Source organism: Mauremys reevesii, linkage group 20, assembly GCF_016161935.1.
Source record: "Mauremys reevesii isolate NIE-2019 linkage group 20, ASM1616193v1, whole genome shotgun sequence".
NCBI lineage: Eukaryota > Metazoa > Chordata > Testudines > Geoemydidae > Mauremys > Mauremys reevesii.
Window position 1 is genome coordinate 7,131,520 of NC_052642.1, and position 18,263 is coordinate 7,149,782.

At 41.7% G+C, this 18,263-nt stretch overlaps 1 protein-coding gene across 23 annotated transcripts in view; it reads right to left on the minus strand.

Annotated features, from left to right (window-relative positions):
• CUX1 (cut like homeobox 1) overlaps window positions 1-18,046 on the minus strand; it is a 399,391-nt gene extending 381,345 nt beyond the window's left edge. For 6 of the 23 annotated variants that reach the window (XM_039508428.1, XM_039508421.1, XM_039508430.1 and 3 more), the window contains exon 1: window positions 8,449-8,578. In XM_039508428.1, the coding sequence (XP_039364362.1) occupies window positions 8,449-8,511 (63 nt within the window). In that variant the 5' untranslated portion in view covers window positions 8,512-8,578. Of the gene's footprint in view, window positions 1-6,577; window positions 7,266-8,448; window positions 8,579-8,731; window positions 8,950-11,893; window positions 11,981-14,070; window positions 14,162-16,036; window positions 16,250-17,658 lie in introns of those variants that run through there. The other 17 variants (XM_039508429.1, XM_039508407.1, XM_039508400.1 and 14 more) reach the window with 15 other exon arrangements.
• Window positions 18,047-18,263: the final 217 nt, after the last annotated feature.

Sequence of the window (18,263 nt, forward strand, 5' to 3'; positions counted from 1 at the left end):
AGAAACAATAAGTAAACAAACAGTACAGGTGCTTCCAACTAAATGAGATTTTTCTTTTAATTATTACATTTTCATTATGGGTTTTAATAATTTAAGATACTGTTCGATACATTAATAAAGAAGTTCAGTCTTCTCATCTTTTTTGCCAAGTTCAGGTCTCTCACCAACAGCTAAGATCCTGCACAAGTCTTTCCCTGTGTTAGGGCTTTGGAGCGGAGCCTGGAGCTGGAGCGCAGAGCAGCTCCGGAGCAGTGGAGCTGCAGGTTTTTGCCTGGAGCTGGAGCGGAGCCCAGAGCAGCTCCAGAGCAGTGGAGCTGCAGGTTTTTGCCTGGAGCTGGAGCAGAGCTGGATCACAGCTCCAAAGCCCTGCCTGTGTATGTGTCTGTTCTTGTTTCCTAGTCCTCCTGTCCTCTGCTAAACTTCCATTCAGCCTTTTTCCCCCTCAACCTCGTGATTTCTTCCATGCTGCCACTGCACTTGGAACTCTCTCCATCTTCCTTCTGCACCAAAAATAAACCCTCCCTTCCTTCAATCACTCCTTAACAGCACTTTTTCATGAAGCATGTGTAGGACAGTCCACCACAAAATAAATAACTTAAAATCTTAAAGTGGTACATTCAGGTTAACACTTATCTAGTCAGCAGGTGTTTGTGTCCAAATTGTATTATCTGTTTTTGGAAGCAAGCTCTTTATAAAGTGGACCACAACTACAATTTCAAACTTCAGCACCTAAATAAAAAGGGCCTGATGTCAGTAGGAGCTGCAAGTGCTCATCAGCTTAAAAAAAAAAATTACTTTTATTTAAATGTTTACGTATACATTTAGGTGCCCAAACATGAAGATTTTGGCCTATGTCTTCCTCTAGATCCTGTAAAGAAGCTGTCTTTACATTCATCCTCAGTTTGTTCAGACTGAGACCTTAACTTCACACATTCATTCCACAACAATTTTCCTCTTACATTAACAAAAACAAACTGGCACATTCATCCTTTGTATTATTTCCTGGATAGTTAACTGGATGTTTTATTAAGAATGCTGATTTAAGAAGCAAAGAATCCTGTGGCACCTTATAGACTAACAGAAGTTTTGCAGCATGAGCTTTCGTGGGTGAATACCCACTTCTTCCGATTCTTCCGTATTCACCCACGAAAGCTCATGCTGCAAAACTTCTGTTAGTCTATAAGGTGCCACAGGATTCTTTGCTGCTTCTACAGAACCAGACTAACACGGCTACCCCTCTGATACCTGATTTAAGAGTCATCTCATAGAAATGTGATGAAGAGACTTTTTTCCTTCCACTGGCTACTCAACTGGTAACTAATTTTGTTCATCTCTGCAGTAATTAACTACATGTCAACTAAATGGAAACCCAGGCTGAGGGCTGAAAGTTGTAGAATCTGCTTTGATGTTGCATCATTTGCATTATTACGTTAAAATTTAATTGAGGTACATCTAACAATGTAAAAATGTTTAGAAGTGTATCTCCAAAAACAAATCAGTCTACTGACAGAAAGTTCCCTGAGCAGGCAGGGATCAGAGTTTGGGGTCCAACTGCTGCAGTTCAGAACATAAGGTACTCAGACTGGAGAAACAAGAAAGGAGCATATCATGGCACTCTCTAGTGTCCCTCTCCAACTGGTAGTAGGAAGAGTATCAAGTTCCAGAGGGAACTGCACGCAACAGCCTTCCTTACCACAGTAAAAGGTAAACTCCCAGAGGTTCCCTTTCTTTACCGAATGGAATACATTAGCAACTGGAACCTGGAATGCTGTAGGACAAACATATGAATCAAATTTATCAGCAGATTTTGCAAATTTACACTACATTTAGAACATTGTATGTTAGAAGCAAACATCCTGGAACAACACTTTATTGGGAGTGTTACACAAAGCATGCAGTACCTCCACACTTATTGTTCACAGAGATGGGAGGATAGTTCATGCATGTTTTCCACTTATATACAAATACATATTCAACTATGGTTTATCATTGTTGTTTTCATTTATTATTTCTCTTCCACTCATGCCCAAAGGCTCAGATCAGAATCAGGCCCCTGGACAAACACAAAGGAAAACCTGGTACCTGCCCTGAAGAGGAGCAAATTAGAAATCATTTCACTCTAAGGGGGAAAAAAACAAAAACAGTAGATAATACATTTAAGAAAGTAAATTTCATATTTAGATTTGATTGAAATTACCCATAATAGTAACAACAGAAGCTTGTCTTCCTAGTAAATCTTGCTAGATAGGGTGTAGTTTCCTCTATTGATGCTGAGGAAGTTATCTGCAGCTCTACAAGAAGGTATGCTGAGGTAACTGGAAATCTAGCCAAGTCCTTAAGTTATACGGGTGGGGAAAAACAACAAGCCAAAAGGAAAAAAAGTTTCCAACTCTCCCCAGCATCCCATTTCCACTTGCCATAAGGCAACCTCAAATCATTTTCTTCTTAATAAAAGATCACTATGGCTGCTGCAACACTAAGTTGGTTTTTAAACAATCTTTCCCTTTCAACAGCATTCCTTTCCCTAAAAGAAGTTATTTAGTGCTTAACCTGTCCACTTTTAAGTTATGTAGCAGCTAGTAAATAATTACCTTTGTCTACCAGTTTAAATCTGTAATTCACCCCTTTTGTAATAACTTTTGTTACTTATTTGATACATTAAATATATAAGGGCCAGTAATGTAGCCCTTGCTAAGGAAATTCTCAATACAATCAAAGGGGAAAAAGGAATGCAGAATCAGATCCACATAACACATGCACTTGTTATCCAGTTCTGAACTCTGGTAAATACTTTTGTGCGTGTGGCAGTTTTTTAACTCCTTGTCCAACTGACCTCAAATCTGGCAGGAAAAATGTTTACCTCAATCATAAATCAATTCTACTTATTTTGTGGTGGACATTCTTTTGTTTTTGGATTTGGGGAATGAGGAGAAGAGAGGATACACACACACAAAAGCTTACAATGGAAGTTCAGTTATAACTATGGATCATCTACTACTGCTCCATAATTATTTCACTAGGGCCAAATCCTCAGTTCGTTAGACAGATGGCAGGTCTGCATGTTGTGTCTTTTTTCCTGTTATAGGGAGGGGAGGTATTTGCCACAGCCTCCCAAAGAGTAGAGAGAATAAGCTTTCATTCCTTGGCAAACAGCAGCTAGCATTGACACATCCCATCTCTTTTGCCTCCACCCTCCATGGTGAACTCCAGCAGGAAGATTCAACAAAGCAGAATTTTGTGAGACAGAGAGAACATCCCCAAATTCTGCTTCTCACCCTGAAATAGAACCACAATGCTTTTATTGAGTCAAGTATCTCCATGTTCATGCAGAATGGATGGACTCTAGTTATAAACCTCGGCGCATCTTCTCTTGACACATGCATAATTCTCATCACTGATAATATATCAAGGAGATGTTCCCTCACCCCACCTTCAGGACAGAAGCTATAAATTCCACTGTGACTTGGGAAAAGAAAATTATCTCTAGCTCCACTTTTGATTTAACAGAAAGTGGACAGCTATAAGCAAAGAGATCTTGTGTTTTGGTACAATCAGGGTCAGCTATAGGATGCCAAGTATTCCCCTTGCTTCCAATTAGATACTAGAAGTGCTTCAATATTTAAACTATTCATTACTATTTAGAAATCAGTTTTTCTTTTGTGAATGGGCCTACCTTGAAACAATCAATGGCAAGAAACAGATAATGCTCCCTCTTTACTCTAACCATATGCTGCAAATACCTTGACACAAGACAAAAAAGTATACAGACAAGATTTGGCTTTAAGTTTAAATTCCCTGGTTTGCTAGTACAAGCCAAGCAGTTTTATTTTAAAAGATTTATGTGCGCGTGCGCATGGGTTTTTGTGTGTTTTTAAATAAAATGCATCTCTGCTTTGAAAAGTGACACCTGATTGTATTGAGTTTCTATGTTTATCTTAATGTTTCCACATCAAATTTATTCAATTTACAAATAATCTCTAGTTTTTCTGTTCGTCAGATCTCAGGTTGAGTTTGCAGGACTATCAAGCTGGGTTCATTCTCGCCCTCATATTTCATTACTGAGGTAATAAAGATACTGCTGGACAAGCCCATTAGCCATGCATCTTAAGGAGGATTTTATGCTATAGCCACAGGAGCGTAACACATTATTTGATGGGCAAGTTGCTTAATAATCCATCAAGATTATAAATAAACCAAGAACACAAGACTTTAAGTAGAGTCAGACTCTTCCATTGTAACCTTTATCCTACTGTACGGGAAGATGACTAAGATCACATGACTATTTTCATACCAGGAGTTGTAGCTGCAACTCTTCAGAGCAACAGTACAGCACTCCACCAAGCATCCATCTAGGTATTTAATCCATGCTCATCACAATGATAGCCAAGTGCTTCCAAAGATCTGTTTGCACAACACACTGACTTATTTGGCATCAGCTGTCAAATATGGTTCCTCTCTCACTCATAGAATCATAGAAGATTAGGGTTGGAAGAGATCTCAGGAGGTCATCTAGTGCATGGTTAAACCCAGTTTGGCAAGTGGTCCAGAGGTGCTGCCAAACCATTTTCAACACCTGAATCAGGAACCATGATGGCCTCTATTAGGAAAAAGGGTTGAACTCGGTGCCTAGCTGAACCCTTTTAAACAATCTCAACAGCAAGTGGAGGGAGCGCTCATGTTTGACACCTGTCAAACCTTACAGTTTCTGTTTCCAACATGTTCAAACTGTAAGTAAGACCTTTATTGTTTAATCCAAGCTTTCTTGGATGGTTTAGGCCTGCCTCCGAGTGCTGAAGTCTCTCCGCTGAGAAGCAAAATAAATTTAGTGAAAGGAGAAATTAATAATACAAAAGTCAGAGCTAATAGTGTTCTTGGCTGTGTATTTTAATTAACACAGATACAATCTTGACTGCAGTATTTAAACACCCACTGCTTTATGTTATAGTGCAGGTAGAGGTTTAGTAACAGTAAACATGGCTCCCCTAACGACTGAGAAGGGGCAGTTACCACTAGATAGTATATGTGCCTGTTTTTGTCCCTTATTTCCTTCAACAGAGTCTCACTTGACCTCCTTACAAGTTTCCCAGCAAAAAGGTAGGTGGAGCAATAGTTTGAAACTGATGCAGCCTTGTAGCTAGTTTCAAACTACAGCCAGAGCTGGAGAAGTTCTTGACAGAACACAGGTGGGACTGTATTACTTGTAAGATGCATGGAATCTCCCACCTGAGTGAGGCAATGAAAGTGCAGACAGGACATTTGATTTATGCAGTTCCAGAGTTGGTTGAACACCCCACTACAAATACCAGAAAAACTCCTTGTACAGAAAATACGGTAAGACTGAAACTGCCCCCCACACCGCCATACAGAGAGTCACAAAGAGGTATTGCTTTATCCTCAGGATGGAGTAATTTATTCCTTCCCATCATGCTGGTTGGGGAGGAGGTAGAGAAATAAAGATAACTGTAATTTTTGATTTCAGATCTGTGCATGAGTAAATGGCTTCTCTGAATATACTCTCCATCTCTTTGGTTACTCCAAAACTCTCTGTGACCAGAAATTGCACAAAGGTTATTACATACAGATGCCTCAGTGATTTAGCTGATGGGCACACAACCTAGATCCATACAGTTCACATAGAATATGTATAAAGTTATCAAGTAAGTAGTGACTAAGGCTTTAGTGCTCAAATATAAACTCTAACTCATTATTGCTTCAAAAGGGAAGCCTAGCACTGCTGAAGTCAGATTGTCACATTTAGTCTACCATACACAAGATTAAAGTTTACACATTAATACTCTACAACAGGTTTTACAGTATGCACAGGAATTAAATTATAGTAAAAGTGAGTTGTTTTTAGTAAAAACAGAATAGACCAATCTCTCACAATGCAATTTGGCTGTGTTCATTACATTCTAGAATTTGATTTACATTATAGCTACTTTAGAGTAATATGCTTTAATCAATAAACATTTGTTGCAGCTTTATTTTCTTTACAGAAATGTATTTTAGATACCTTTCTACTGTGTTAAGTGTAACACAGTAAGAAAAATCATATTAGGAGTGCTGAGTTTTCAATTCTAAGGAAGTACAGTTGCACATATACATATGCAAAAATCAAGCATTTACAATTAAGGTTGTCAGACCTTGTTTAAATACATATTAATCTAAACCATTGTATTTGATACAATCCTGCATCTGGCTCTCATTTTCTGTATTCCTGTAGGTATTCTGGGTTACTATTAAGAATCCTTTCAATTTAGGAAAGTTCAGCCAAATCTACCCTAATCCAAAATCTTAAAAAAACAGAAATAAAACAAGAAGTTACTTTCTTGCCACCCCGTAATCCATTTGAAGGTCAGAGGGCACCAGCCACCCACTATAGATAATACTTTGAAAAACAGAAAGTGCTATAAGTTCCCAGTGCTGTTCATCCATTAACTAATTAACCCTCTCAACAGCCCAGAAAGGCAGATCATTATCCCCGCACAGACCCCTAAAGCAGCTTGTTTTAGTCCCATATTCTTATACTTTTAATTTCTTTCCAAAACATAAACCCATCCTGACAGCATCTTCTCACCTTTAACTTGACTGCAACTATGCCAAACATCAATGTAACATATTTCCGGCTCCTTTCAGGCTGCCTGCGTTCTAAGCCTGGGCACTTGCTGAATACAGACTCCTCAGTGGGGGCGAAGGGTGGGTAGCAAAAGCTTCCTAGCCAGTTTATTTAAACTCCACGCGTTTCAGGATTTAAAGAGGCAGGACACAATATTCCTGCACCAATCAACCACAGTACGATAAAGCTATATATTGCAGTGCTATTAATCGGCAGGGAAATCTCCGACTAATCGCTTCCCTCCGCCCCCCCTCTTCGTATATTAAGTAGTGGATCTTGAATCTCATCAAGGCATACACCCAAAAGGTAAAGGAAAGCTGCAGAGCAAGTACTTTTTCTTGAAAGGACAGGATTCCTAAGCGCTATGAGTAGCCACGTTAAAACAGCAACACTCAACGCATGTGTCAGGTCCTAGACAGAAGGGAGACGGTGTTCACGCCGTGTGGTTACAGCAGGAGGAAATGCCCGTCAGCCCCAGAGACACGCACTCGGAGATAAGCTCAGAATATACCATACCCCCCTCCACACACACACAGGATGTCTCCCCAACACACTTCCCACTCCCCAGAAGTTCAACCCTCCGAAGCCGGCAGGAGCTAACTTCCATCAGACTCTTCGCTCCCACCTCCATCCCCAGCATGGAAACAAACGCACTGCATACGCCACAATATGTGCAACGCTGCCCGCTTACACCCCAGCAGTGCCAGCCCAAGCCCCCGCAGGACCCAGAGCCTCCCGAGCCCCAGCAAGAATCGGACTTTAGAATCCTCAGGGCCAGCCAGCAGGAGCCGGACCGCGCAGCCCCCTCCCCCCAATACAGACACCCCCCCCCCCGTGCCAGCTTGAGCCCAACCGGGACCCAGCCCTCGGATCTTTCTCCTTTCCCACCTCCGGGCCAGCCGGACCTAAGCCCCCGCAATACCCGGAGCAGAGCGCCAGCAGGCCCCGGAGCTCAGATTCCCCCCATGCCAGCCCGAACCGGAACCCCCCCAGGACCGCACGCCAGATCACCCCCCGTGCCAACCCCGGCAGCCCAGCCCAGCCCTCCCCTCTCCGCACGTCCAACACCCGCGGCCCGAACCCGCCAGCAAATTCAAACCCACCCGGGGAGGGAGGGTGGGAGGAAGGTCCTGCCATGGATGCCGAGATGTAAACAAACCCGGGGCAGGCAGGGGGGCTCGGGGGCTGGGGGACCCTAGGGAAGGCTGGCCGGACGCTCCCTGCTGGGGGGAGCCCTGGGAAAGGAGCGCGAGAGCGAGCGGGAGGGGATCTGGCAGGCCGCCCCCCGCACTGGGGTCCGCTGCCCCGGCTGTGGGGGGAGCCGGCCGGGGGAAGAGCCTGCCCGAGCGGCGGCGGCGGCGGCAGCAGCGGGGAAGGCGAGTGGCTCGGGCTGCTTTAAAAGCGCCGAGCGCTGGCACCACAGCGCCCCCAGCCCCAGCCGCTCAGAGGCTGCAGCCTGCGCCCGGCCGGCTGCCTGCGCCCCACACAAAGTCCCAGCACTCAATAAACTTTCCCCGGCTCCCAGAAATAAAGGGGAGCGGGGGCTGCCCCCCGCCCGGCCGCCCTCTGCCCCGCACGGCCCCGCCGGGGGGCTGGCCCGGGACAGGGCGAGCGGCGACTCCGGCGGCGGCGGCTCCGGCGCCATCTTGGGCTGATCGATGAATTGAACAAAGAGGATCAATTTCTGATAAAGCCAGTTATCAATGGGGAGAGCGGGGCCGGGCCGCGCGGGGGGCTCCCCCTGGGCGGCGCGGGCCGGGGGGCCGGGCCGGGGAGCGGCGGGGGGGCCCGGCGGCGCGGCCCGGCCGGCGGGGCGAGCGGAGAAGCCTGACCTGCAGCTGCTGTAAATCAAAGCGCTTCCAATATTGAAACATCGATCCCACATTGGCCGCCATCTTGAGACATATTGAGACAGAGTGAGCGGCTGATAGAGAGAGAGGGGCTGGAGTTCAGGAGCCGGGAGGGAGGGGGAGGGAGGGAGCCAGCCGGGCGGGGGGGTGGAGGGGGAGGGAGGCGGGCAGGGAGCGCCCAAATCCCGGCCTGGAGCCTGAGCCCGGCCCGGAACACGGACTCGCAGCCATTGCACAGAGATACAGCGAGCTGCTTCCCTCTCACCGGGGCACAAGCGCAGCAGCCAACACGCTCGCCTCCATCCAGCCACCGCACAGGGAAGAGAGCTAACACACAGGGCAGGGCGATCGGGCACGGAAAACCCGCGACCATCCGGAGCAAATGCAGGGAGCCTCCTGAGTGCAACAGAGATTTATATTAGGCACGGAGACAGCCTACTTGAGACACCCAAAACATCCCGGACAACCCCAGGCTCCAGAGCACCGCAAACAATGAATCTAGACCGGGGACAAGCTGGAAAAGCACCCCAAAGAAATCCAAGATTATAGAGTACAGAAATATATTTGCAGCAGTGGAGGAGGCAATCTAGCGGGGGGGGGGAAATACCCCCTAAACATCCAGGACAAATAGAAGTAGACGAAAAAATTCATATTAAACAAAGCTACGATGTGAGGAGCCAGTTAAAAACAACCGCCTAGAGTACAAAAAGTATTTATATCATACAAGGCTGCAACCTATATAAATACCCACAATATCCAGAACATACAAGGCTTTACAGTATAAGGGAGATGTGTATTAAACAAGGATGTAATCTAAAAACTCCTCAAACGTTTAAAAAAAATCCAGAACATATACAAAATACATGTTTTACTCTGTAAGAATACACCAACTGAAATACAGAAAACATTAACTCTTTTATACATATAATTTCTAACTTGGTTTTGCCGGATTGCTTGTTTTTTTCTTGTTTTCTAAGTGCTGTTGATGTATCCTGTTTTATGTTTGCAACTATAAGCAAACAAATGTGCGAACAGCAATAATAATAAATTAAATATATGCATTATGTCAAATTTGGCCTAAAATTGAGTTTGTAACAAAAAATTTTGTTTACAAAACCTTAGTTCTATGCATTTCCTTGTTACAATTTTCAGTTGCAATAGAATCAGCTTGTATGTTTTTGTTCCCCTTCAATCCAAATGTTGTAAAAGGTGTATAGTGCCTGGAAACCTGAAAATAAAACTGACTAGAAATAAAGGTGAAACTGACTAGTGTGTTTTTATTGTCCAAGCTGAGAGAAATGCAAAAGCTAAATAAACAGCATGATTCAGAAATAATTCAATTTTAAAAATTATTTCAGTTTTAATAATCCAGATGATATTTGAAACACAGTTTCAGGAATTTGGGGCCCATCCTGAAAAGATTTACCTATATCAGTAGCTTAACTCGTGTAAGTAGTCCCATTGAAGTAAATTGAAAGATTCCCATGGACATCAATAGGCTTTGGATCAGGCCCTGTGAGTCATTTTTATTTTTTAAATAATACATATATTAATAAATAATTGATTACATGTGATTATTTATTTATGGTAGTCCTCACTTTGTGGCAGATGCTTCTGAAATAGACAGTGAAGATGCTCCCTGTTTCAAGGAGCATACAATCTAAAGTCAGACAAGTAGACATCGGTTGGGGGAAGAGGAAAAACGGTATATAACCTACAAAAGCTAATTTGATTCACTGTAACCAACTTAGTAAAAGTGGGCCTTGAAGAGGAATTTGCCTAGATGTGGACAGGCATATATTCATATTCTCAAGAGTCTTTGCAGGATCAGGGCCTTAAATAGAGGGCCTTTACTCACATGAGTTGTGTTAGTGACCACTGACTTCAGTGGGACTACTCACATGAACGTCTGCAAGATCAGATCTATAGCTTGCACCCTTAACTGTACGGTCACGTGGACAGAATGTTCATGGAAGCAGAGACCAAGAAGACATAAAAACTTTTTTGCACTAAACAATAACTTTTTTCTATGAAAGGAAACATTTTTTCCTTGTTATTGTTTTAAACCACAGCCATTTTACCAAGTTTGTCTGTTTAACAAAATAAATTATTTTAAAGAGACATTCCTCCTTTATACAAATAAGAATTCTCTCTTTATTTCTTTAGTGTTAAATCTACAAAAAAACACAGGGCCTGAATCTGTTCCAACTGAAGTTAATTGCAAAACTCCTGTTGACTTCAACCAGGACCATAATTTAACAACAACAACAAAAATTATACTACTTTTGTAATACATATAATTGATGTTTATGTCATGATTTATTTGTCCTGAACATTTTAATGTGGGTGAGGGGAGCAAATTCAATGCTAAATGCACATGTGTACAGAGCACCAACTTGTTGTCTTTTTGGTACCAAAGCTTCCATTGTCTGCAGTGGGATTTTTGAGTATTCTGGGAATGGAGGATCTGGCCCATAATTAGTTAAAACTAAACTTAGAGCTGTGAAAAATCTATCTTTGTAATATTGATATATGTGGGTCTACAAAGGGAATAGATATATACATACATATATGTGTGTATAATTTTTTATAATTAAACAGCCTATTGAAAAATGTATTTGATCTCTTTTAAGTGAATTTAGTACTCACTAAAGGTACTAGATTGGCAGTACTGGAAAATGTTTATATGGCACAGACAACAGCAGAGCAAATTTCTACAAATTATCCACCAATGTGCTTTAGTCCTGTTCTGGAGAGACATAATTATTTCACACTCCATCTCCATTCACACGTTGGCCTTTCTGTGAAAATTGATGCTTACAAGGATATTAATTGTGAGGATGTTTTTTATGCTGTGCATATGTAATGACCAACAGCTACAGACATACAGACACGAAAATTGTTAGTTGTCTCTACTAGGAATAAGACTAATAACATTTGGTTGTGAAAATGTCAGGCCTCCACCTGGTAGCTCCACTAGTGTAGGCCCAACATTCCCTGTATTGCAGAATTCACAGCAGCTCTGTTAGGCAGCCAGACTATGCAGTTGCAGACAGTTAAGCTTGTTTTGAGAAGGATGCCTCTTTTGCTTGCTAAAGTAGCTATGTTTTTGGCGGACCAATCCCTTTGCTGGGACAGCATTTGTGATTTTGCCCAACTTGCTATTATACATAACAGTTAGTTATGTTAGGAGAGCGATTGAGCATGCAAAGTCCCCCTTGATATATCAGATGGATGCGGTGTTCCTCCTTGGCTGACAACAGCCAAGGAGAGAGAGACTGGTTAGGCTGTGCAGTCCCAGAAACACTGTATCTGGCTGACAGATCCAAAATGGGAGTTGAATATTGGCGAGGGGAAGAAGAAAGAACTTTTCCCCTCCAGTGAGCCTCTCCAAACTCTTACTTCCCCATCAAGCCCCACAAGTTACCCCGTTCATTTTCAACTGAAAGAGGCTAGGATGCTCATCCTCATCCTTTCACCACTGTCTCTGCCAGTCAGTTCCCAGTCCAGGCAGCTGTAAAGAGAAATGTGAAAGAATCCTGCAATGCTGGGTAGGTAGTCCCAATTTTTATTTTGGACTGACTAGGTAAAATGTACAAGGATGTAAAAATCAAGGTTGACAAATTAGGTTAGTGTTTTAGATTTAGGTCATACAGCCTCAGTATAATAAATTATGTAGTAAAACCCCAGTAGGGAAAAATATGTATCTGACCCGAGTCATTTTCTGGAAACACATCTGGTTAAAATTCAAGGTTTTAAATTTAGTAATATTTTAAAAATACATTTGGTAAGTATTAAATTACTGTGTTATATCTGGAAATATTTATTATACTAATGTGTTAAGCAGAGATTTACATCTATCAAGAAATATGAATGATTGTCATATGTGGATAACAAATGAATCCTGATATAAATACAATTTTATTCTACTTTTTAACTTTATTGTAATCTTTTTGCAAGAGTCACATCTTGTCACATTACTGTCAGTTAGAAATAAAAGCTTTATGAGTAGATGTCAGTGCATCTAGTAATACCATTTGAGTAGAAATAAGCTGTAGAGCTTGACCCTGTGAAGTGCTGAGAAACTTCAGCTCTAGCAGAAGACAATGGGCCTGACCAGTAACTCCTATTGACTTCAGCGGGACTTGAGGGTACTCTATTGCACAGGATCAGGCCTATAACAACTAAAACTAACCTTTGGCCTGTTAGTAAATATGATGTTTTTATTATTCTTTTTATATACTAAACGTTCATAATTCCCTGGCCAAAAATCGCAGAATTCTTGCTGTATTGGCCAAAGGGTGTCTAAAATAGTGCTTTGTTTTAAACTGAGCTATATTGTTGGTAATCGGTCTGTATTTAATTATCCACTCTGCTTCTTACCCTGACCTTCCTGACCTAGTCCAGATGCCCAGGAAGGACTACTAATAACTAACAAAGGATGCTTGTTTTCATAAATGCTTACTGTAATTGATGAGATACTAGTAATTGATAAAGTGGACAGGATACATTTGTTATAACAGAGTTATTCTATAATCAATGTAACAGCAAATCATTGAGCAATATATTGATTAATGTCTAAGTCACTGAATACTAAGTATGGCCACAGATGGTATCAGTAGTGATAAACTAGTTACAGATGTCATTGGCTTATTAATTAGATAGGTTGAGACTTTTCAAAATAAGATCAAAGCATGGGAAATAAAGATTTAGTGAGTCCAACCCTGGGAAAGAAAGATTTAAAGGGATTTTCTTTGTTCTATACCAGTATATAAGGGAGGAGTTTTGGGGAGTTTAGAAGTGAAGTAAGCTGCCCACACTTTGCCAGTCTCAGATTGGTAATGTATGATTTTCCTTTCTGTCTAGTGCTGTATTAAGTATTGATTGATTGTCTTACATAAATAAAACTTCAGCTGAGTTGGTTATTTAACATCATGTCTTATTAAATCTTAACTTGTAACAGACCTGATTTTGCATTCCTTATAAAAAAAAATAAAAAATCCTTACATTACCACCCACATAATGTTGCCCATTTCAATGGGGTTACTCTTGTGAATAAAGGTTGCAGAATCAACCCCCTTATTTGTCATTCTGTGTAACAGTAAGACCCAGGAAATCTTGCTGGACAGCTCTGCCCTCTTAGGATATGTCTACACTGCAGTTACACACCCATGGTTGGCCTGTGCCAGCTGATTCGGGCTAAGGGGCTCAGGCTAAGGGGCTGTTTAATTGCAGGCTTAACATTCAGGCTTGAGCTCAAGCCCCAGATCTTGGACCCTCCCACCTCACAGGGTCCTAGAGCCCAGGCTCCAGCCCAAGCCTGACCATCTACATTTTAATTTAGTAGACCTCCTAGCCCTGCGAGCCTGTGTGAGCTGGCATGGGCTTTTAATTGCAGTGTAGACATACCTTTAATGCTCTATTCTTTTAGGCACTGAACCTGTGAGGTACTGAGCTCCTCTTGTGGGGTACTGAGCACCCTTAGCTCTCATTAAGGCTCCTGGGAGTTGAGGGTGATCAGCACTTTGCTGAAATATACCAGTATAGCTTGTTTACAAAGAAACTTTGAAAATTCCTTTATATACTGAAAAAAATGGCACATACTTGATTCCCCAAAGGATGGCTCCAGACAGTATCAGACCTTGTAATAATACATCCTGAAGCATCATAGCTTAAAGGGTCCAATGAATGGGACCTTAAAAAAAATATTTTAAAAGGTTAGATTTTAGCTGTGTAAATGCTGACTGCCTTTAGCATTCAGTACATATAATACTAACCAAGTACAACATTCCCATGTATATTTGAAGTTCATTTTTAATAATGAGAATGATCACTAATAATACTTAATTAATGTTAAGTATATGCAGTATTTTTACCAATTTATTATATTGGTTTCTTTTTAACATAAAAACATAAGAACATAAGAAAGGCCGTACCGGGTCAGACCAAAGGTCCATCTAGCCCAGTATCTGTCTACCGACAGTGGCCAATGCCAGGTGCCCCTGAGGGAGTGAACCTAACAGGCAATGATCAAGTGATCTCTCTCCTGCCATCCATCTCCATCCTCTGACGAACAGAGGCTAGGGACACCATTCTTACCCATCCTGGCTAATAGCCATTTATGGACTTAGCCACCATGAATTTATCCAGTCCCCTTTTAAACATTGTTATAGTCCTAGCCTTCACAACCTCCTCAGGTAAGGAGTTCCACAAGTTGACGGTGCGCTGCGTGAAGAAGAACTTCCTTTTATTTGTTTTAAACCTGCTGCCTATTAATTTCATTTGGTGACCCCTAGTTCTTGTATTATGGGAATAAGTAAATAACTTTTCCTTATCCACTTTCTCAACATCACTCATGATTTTATATACCTCTATCATGTCCCCCCTTAGTCTTCTCTTTTCCAAACTGAAGAGTCCTAGCCTCTTTAATCTTTCCTCATATGGGACCCTCTCTAAACCCCTAATCATTTTAGTTGCTCTTTTCTGAACCTTTTCTAGTGCTAGAATATCTGTTTTGAGGTGAGGAGACCACATCTGTACACAGTATTCGAGATGTGGGCGTACCATAGATTTATATAAGGGCAATAATATATTCTCAGTCTTATTCTCTATCCCCTTTTTAATGATTCCTAACATCCTGTTTGCTTTTTTGACCGCCTCTGCACACTGCGTGGACATCTTCAGAGAACTATTCACGATAACTCCAAGATCTTTTTCCTGACTCGTTGTAGCTAAATTAGCCCCCATCATGTTGTATGTATAGTTGGGGTTATTTTTTCCAATGTGCATTACTTTACATTTATCCACATTAAATTTCATTTGCCATTTTGTTGCCCAATCACTTAGTTTTGTGAGATCTTTTTGAAGTTCTTCACAATCTGCTTTGGTCTTAACTATCTTGAGTAGTTTAGTATCATCTGCAAACTTTGCCACCTCACTGTTTACCCCTTTCTCCAGATCATTTATGAATAAATTGAATAGGATTGGTCCTAGGACTGACCCTTGGGGAACACCACTAGTTACCCCTCTCCATTCTGAGAATTTACCATTAATTCCTACCCTTTGTTCCCTGTCCTTTAACCAGTTCTCAATCCATGAAAGGACCTTTCCTTTTATCCCATGACAGCTTAATTTACGTAAGAGCCTTTTAATTTTTCTACCTAGAAATGTACAGGACTAGTTTGGGCAACTTAAAAGTCTCTCATTAAGATTTGTTTTATCTTATCCATGATATCACGAATACAATTTTTTTAGTTAACACGTTTGCTATATAATTGCCACTGGACTATCAATGGCATTGGGTCTGATTACTTCTCCATCTGATTGCTCAGAATGCTGGGGATCAAAGCATCTCCACTCTAAAGGCCCCAAATCTTTCAAAGAATGAGGAGCCAATGTGGAAGCTCTTCCTGATTAACAATGTCCTTATCCAGTCAAGACTCCATTTTGAGTTAAGTTACTTCTCCTCTTAGATCGATTTGTCACTCCCTTTTTCAGCCCCTGTGTTTTTCCTCCTGGTTTTGTGGAGGTGTTTGTTTGTTTGCTTGTTTGTTTTCCTTCCATTCCCTACCTTTTTTTTCTTTATCTTGCTCATCATAGGTCTTCTAACACATTTCCCCTGGATCTCTGTTTCCCTATGTCTTCCACTCTCTTCCCAGTTTAGTCACTGCTGTCACTGCACTTTTTTCAGACCCCTTGTTCTTCTCCCCAGCTTCCCAACAGCAACTTGCACTCCCAAGTGCTAGGGAATTTCTGGTTCCAAAATGCTATGTCATCCTGTTTGCTGTTAAATAGGAGTAGAGAGGAAAATAATTTTGCTCCATCAGCCTTTGTTACAGTATGCCCATGGGTGTTCAGATACCATGGTGATGGTGCCGGATAGATAGATTCACTTTATATCATTGGTGGATTTTGCCTGAGTAAGGATTCAAGGATCAAGCCCCATATTTGTCTTTCAGAATCCACAGAGCATTTTTTTCCCCAATTGTGCCTAACCTGAAGTCAAAGGAGCAAATTTGGCACTGATTTATACGCTGTGTAATCCCTCTGAAGTCAGTGGCGTTGCACAGAGTATGTCACCATAGAATTTGGCCAAGGAGGCTAAATTTGTAACATCATAGCATAGATTATATACAAGATAGTACACATGATCTAAACATGAGCTTGTGACTTCATTACAAATGCCTATACTGGTTTGCAGAAAAGAAGAGAAAAAACAATTTTGTTTGCGCAAGTTTACTCCACTCCTTATATAACAAGTGTTAGCATTAGTAACTCTCACACATAACCCACAGAATTTTTATATGGTAGCTTATCTGAGAGGGAGAAAAAGCTATGATTACTTATAGTGGTATTCTCTCTCATTTACAATAAAGTTTATTAAAAGACCCAACTAGAGTACATTAATGTGCATTATAATATCGATTCAACCTTTCAAAGGAAGTATGAGTTTCAAACATTTCTGTCAAGTAACTCCTTTACTGAATAGTACATTTTATACAGATGCATGGACATGTTTTGGATGATACAAAATTATTACCATAATCATAGAAAATCAGAGAAAACAGAGATGAGAAAAACCTGTAAAGTTATCTGCTCCATCTCTTTGGCATTGTTTCTAATGAATGCACATCAGAGTCATGTTGTGTCTAATTTTACTTTATAAAAATTCCCCCCACTTTATCTCCTCCTGTTAAACTTTGGAGAGCTATTACAGCTCCCATTCTTTTGGCCAGGAATACAGTATACTTCCATTTGCCCAAAACTCTATTATTCTAACCTCTGCATTATCCAAATCTCTTCTCCCCACCCCCCACCCTCATCTCATACTGGGAGATAAGTAAGGAAGGAGTTCAGATAATACAGAGGCTCAGATAACAGAACAGAAACACCCCCCTACTCCCTCAGCCAGAACAGCTAGGAGCAGGAGCCCCTGGCCATGTGGGAAGCCACCCAGTGGCTGAATGATGCCTGCCCTCTCAATTAGCTGAACTCCCAATTATCCCAATAAAATCCTTGTCCCCCATCCTATTTGGATAATTGGGAGTGTATTGTATTTGAATGGAGCCTATATCTGAATGGTCAATGCCCTTCCTCAGCTGGTTGAGAGTCAATCCCTCTCCCATTTAACATGGAAGATTTTGCACTGAGTAAAAATAACTCAGCATTGGAGCTCCCCCTCCATACTTTTACCTTGGGGTTGGTGTGGCACAATCTTTCCATTCTACATGTCTGTCAAGGTGTTTGTTTTTTTAACTTGAATACTTATCTTCTCCCTCCTCAGGGGACTGATCTCCCTTCTCCTTCTAGCTGGGTTTCAAACTCTCTTTCTCGGCCCCTCACTCTCAATTTCCCACTGGTTCTGTTGGTTTCTATTATATTTTATTTGTTGCTCCCTTCCCCCTTCTTTAACTCACCCTCACATATTCACCATTGTCCTTCTCATGTATTTTCCTTGGCTCCTTATTTACAACCCCCCCTCTCCCCGTGGCCTGTTCCCTGTCTCTTCCATTTCCTCCCCCCTCACAGACTCCTTACTGCTGTTCCTGCCCTTCCTTCAGACCTCTCCTCCTCCCGGTTCCCTCCGACTGTCACTCCTAACTGCCACGGAACCTTCCGGTCCCAACGTTCCATGGAGCCCTTGGGATGGTGGCGTTCAAACTGGCACTGTTAAGTCAAAGCGCTTGTGATGTTTACAGTCTCACTTCTTGGGCAGGCTCTACCAAGCATAAGGAGGGTGGTCTAGTGGTTAGGGCAGTAGCCTGCGTGTGTTGTTTGTTTTTTTTTTTTCAAGAGAT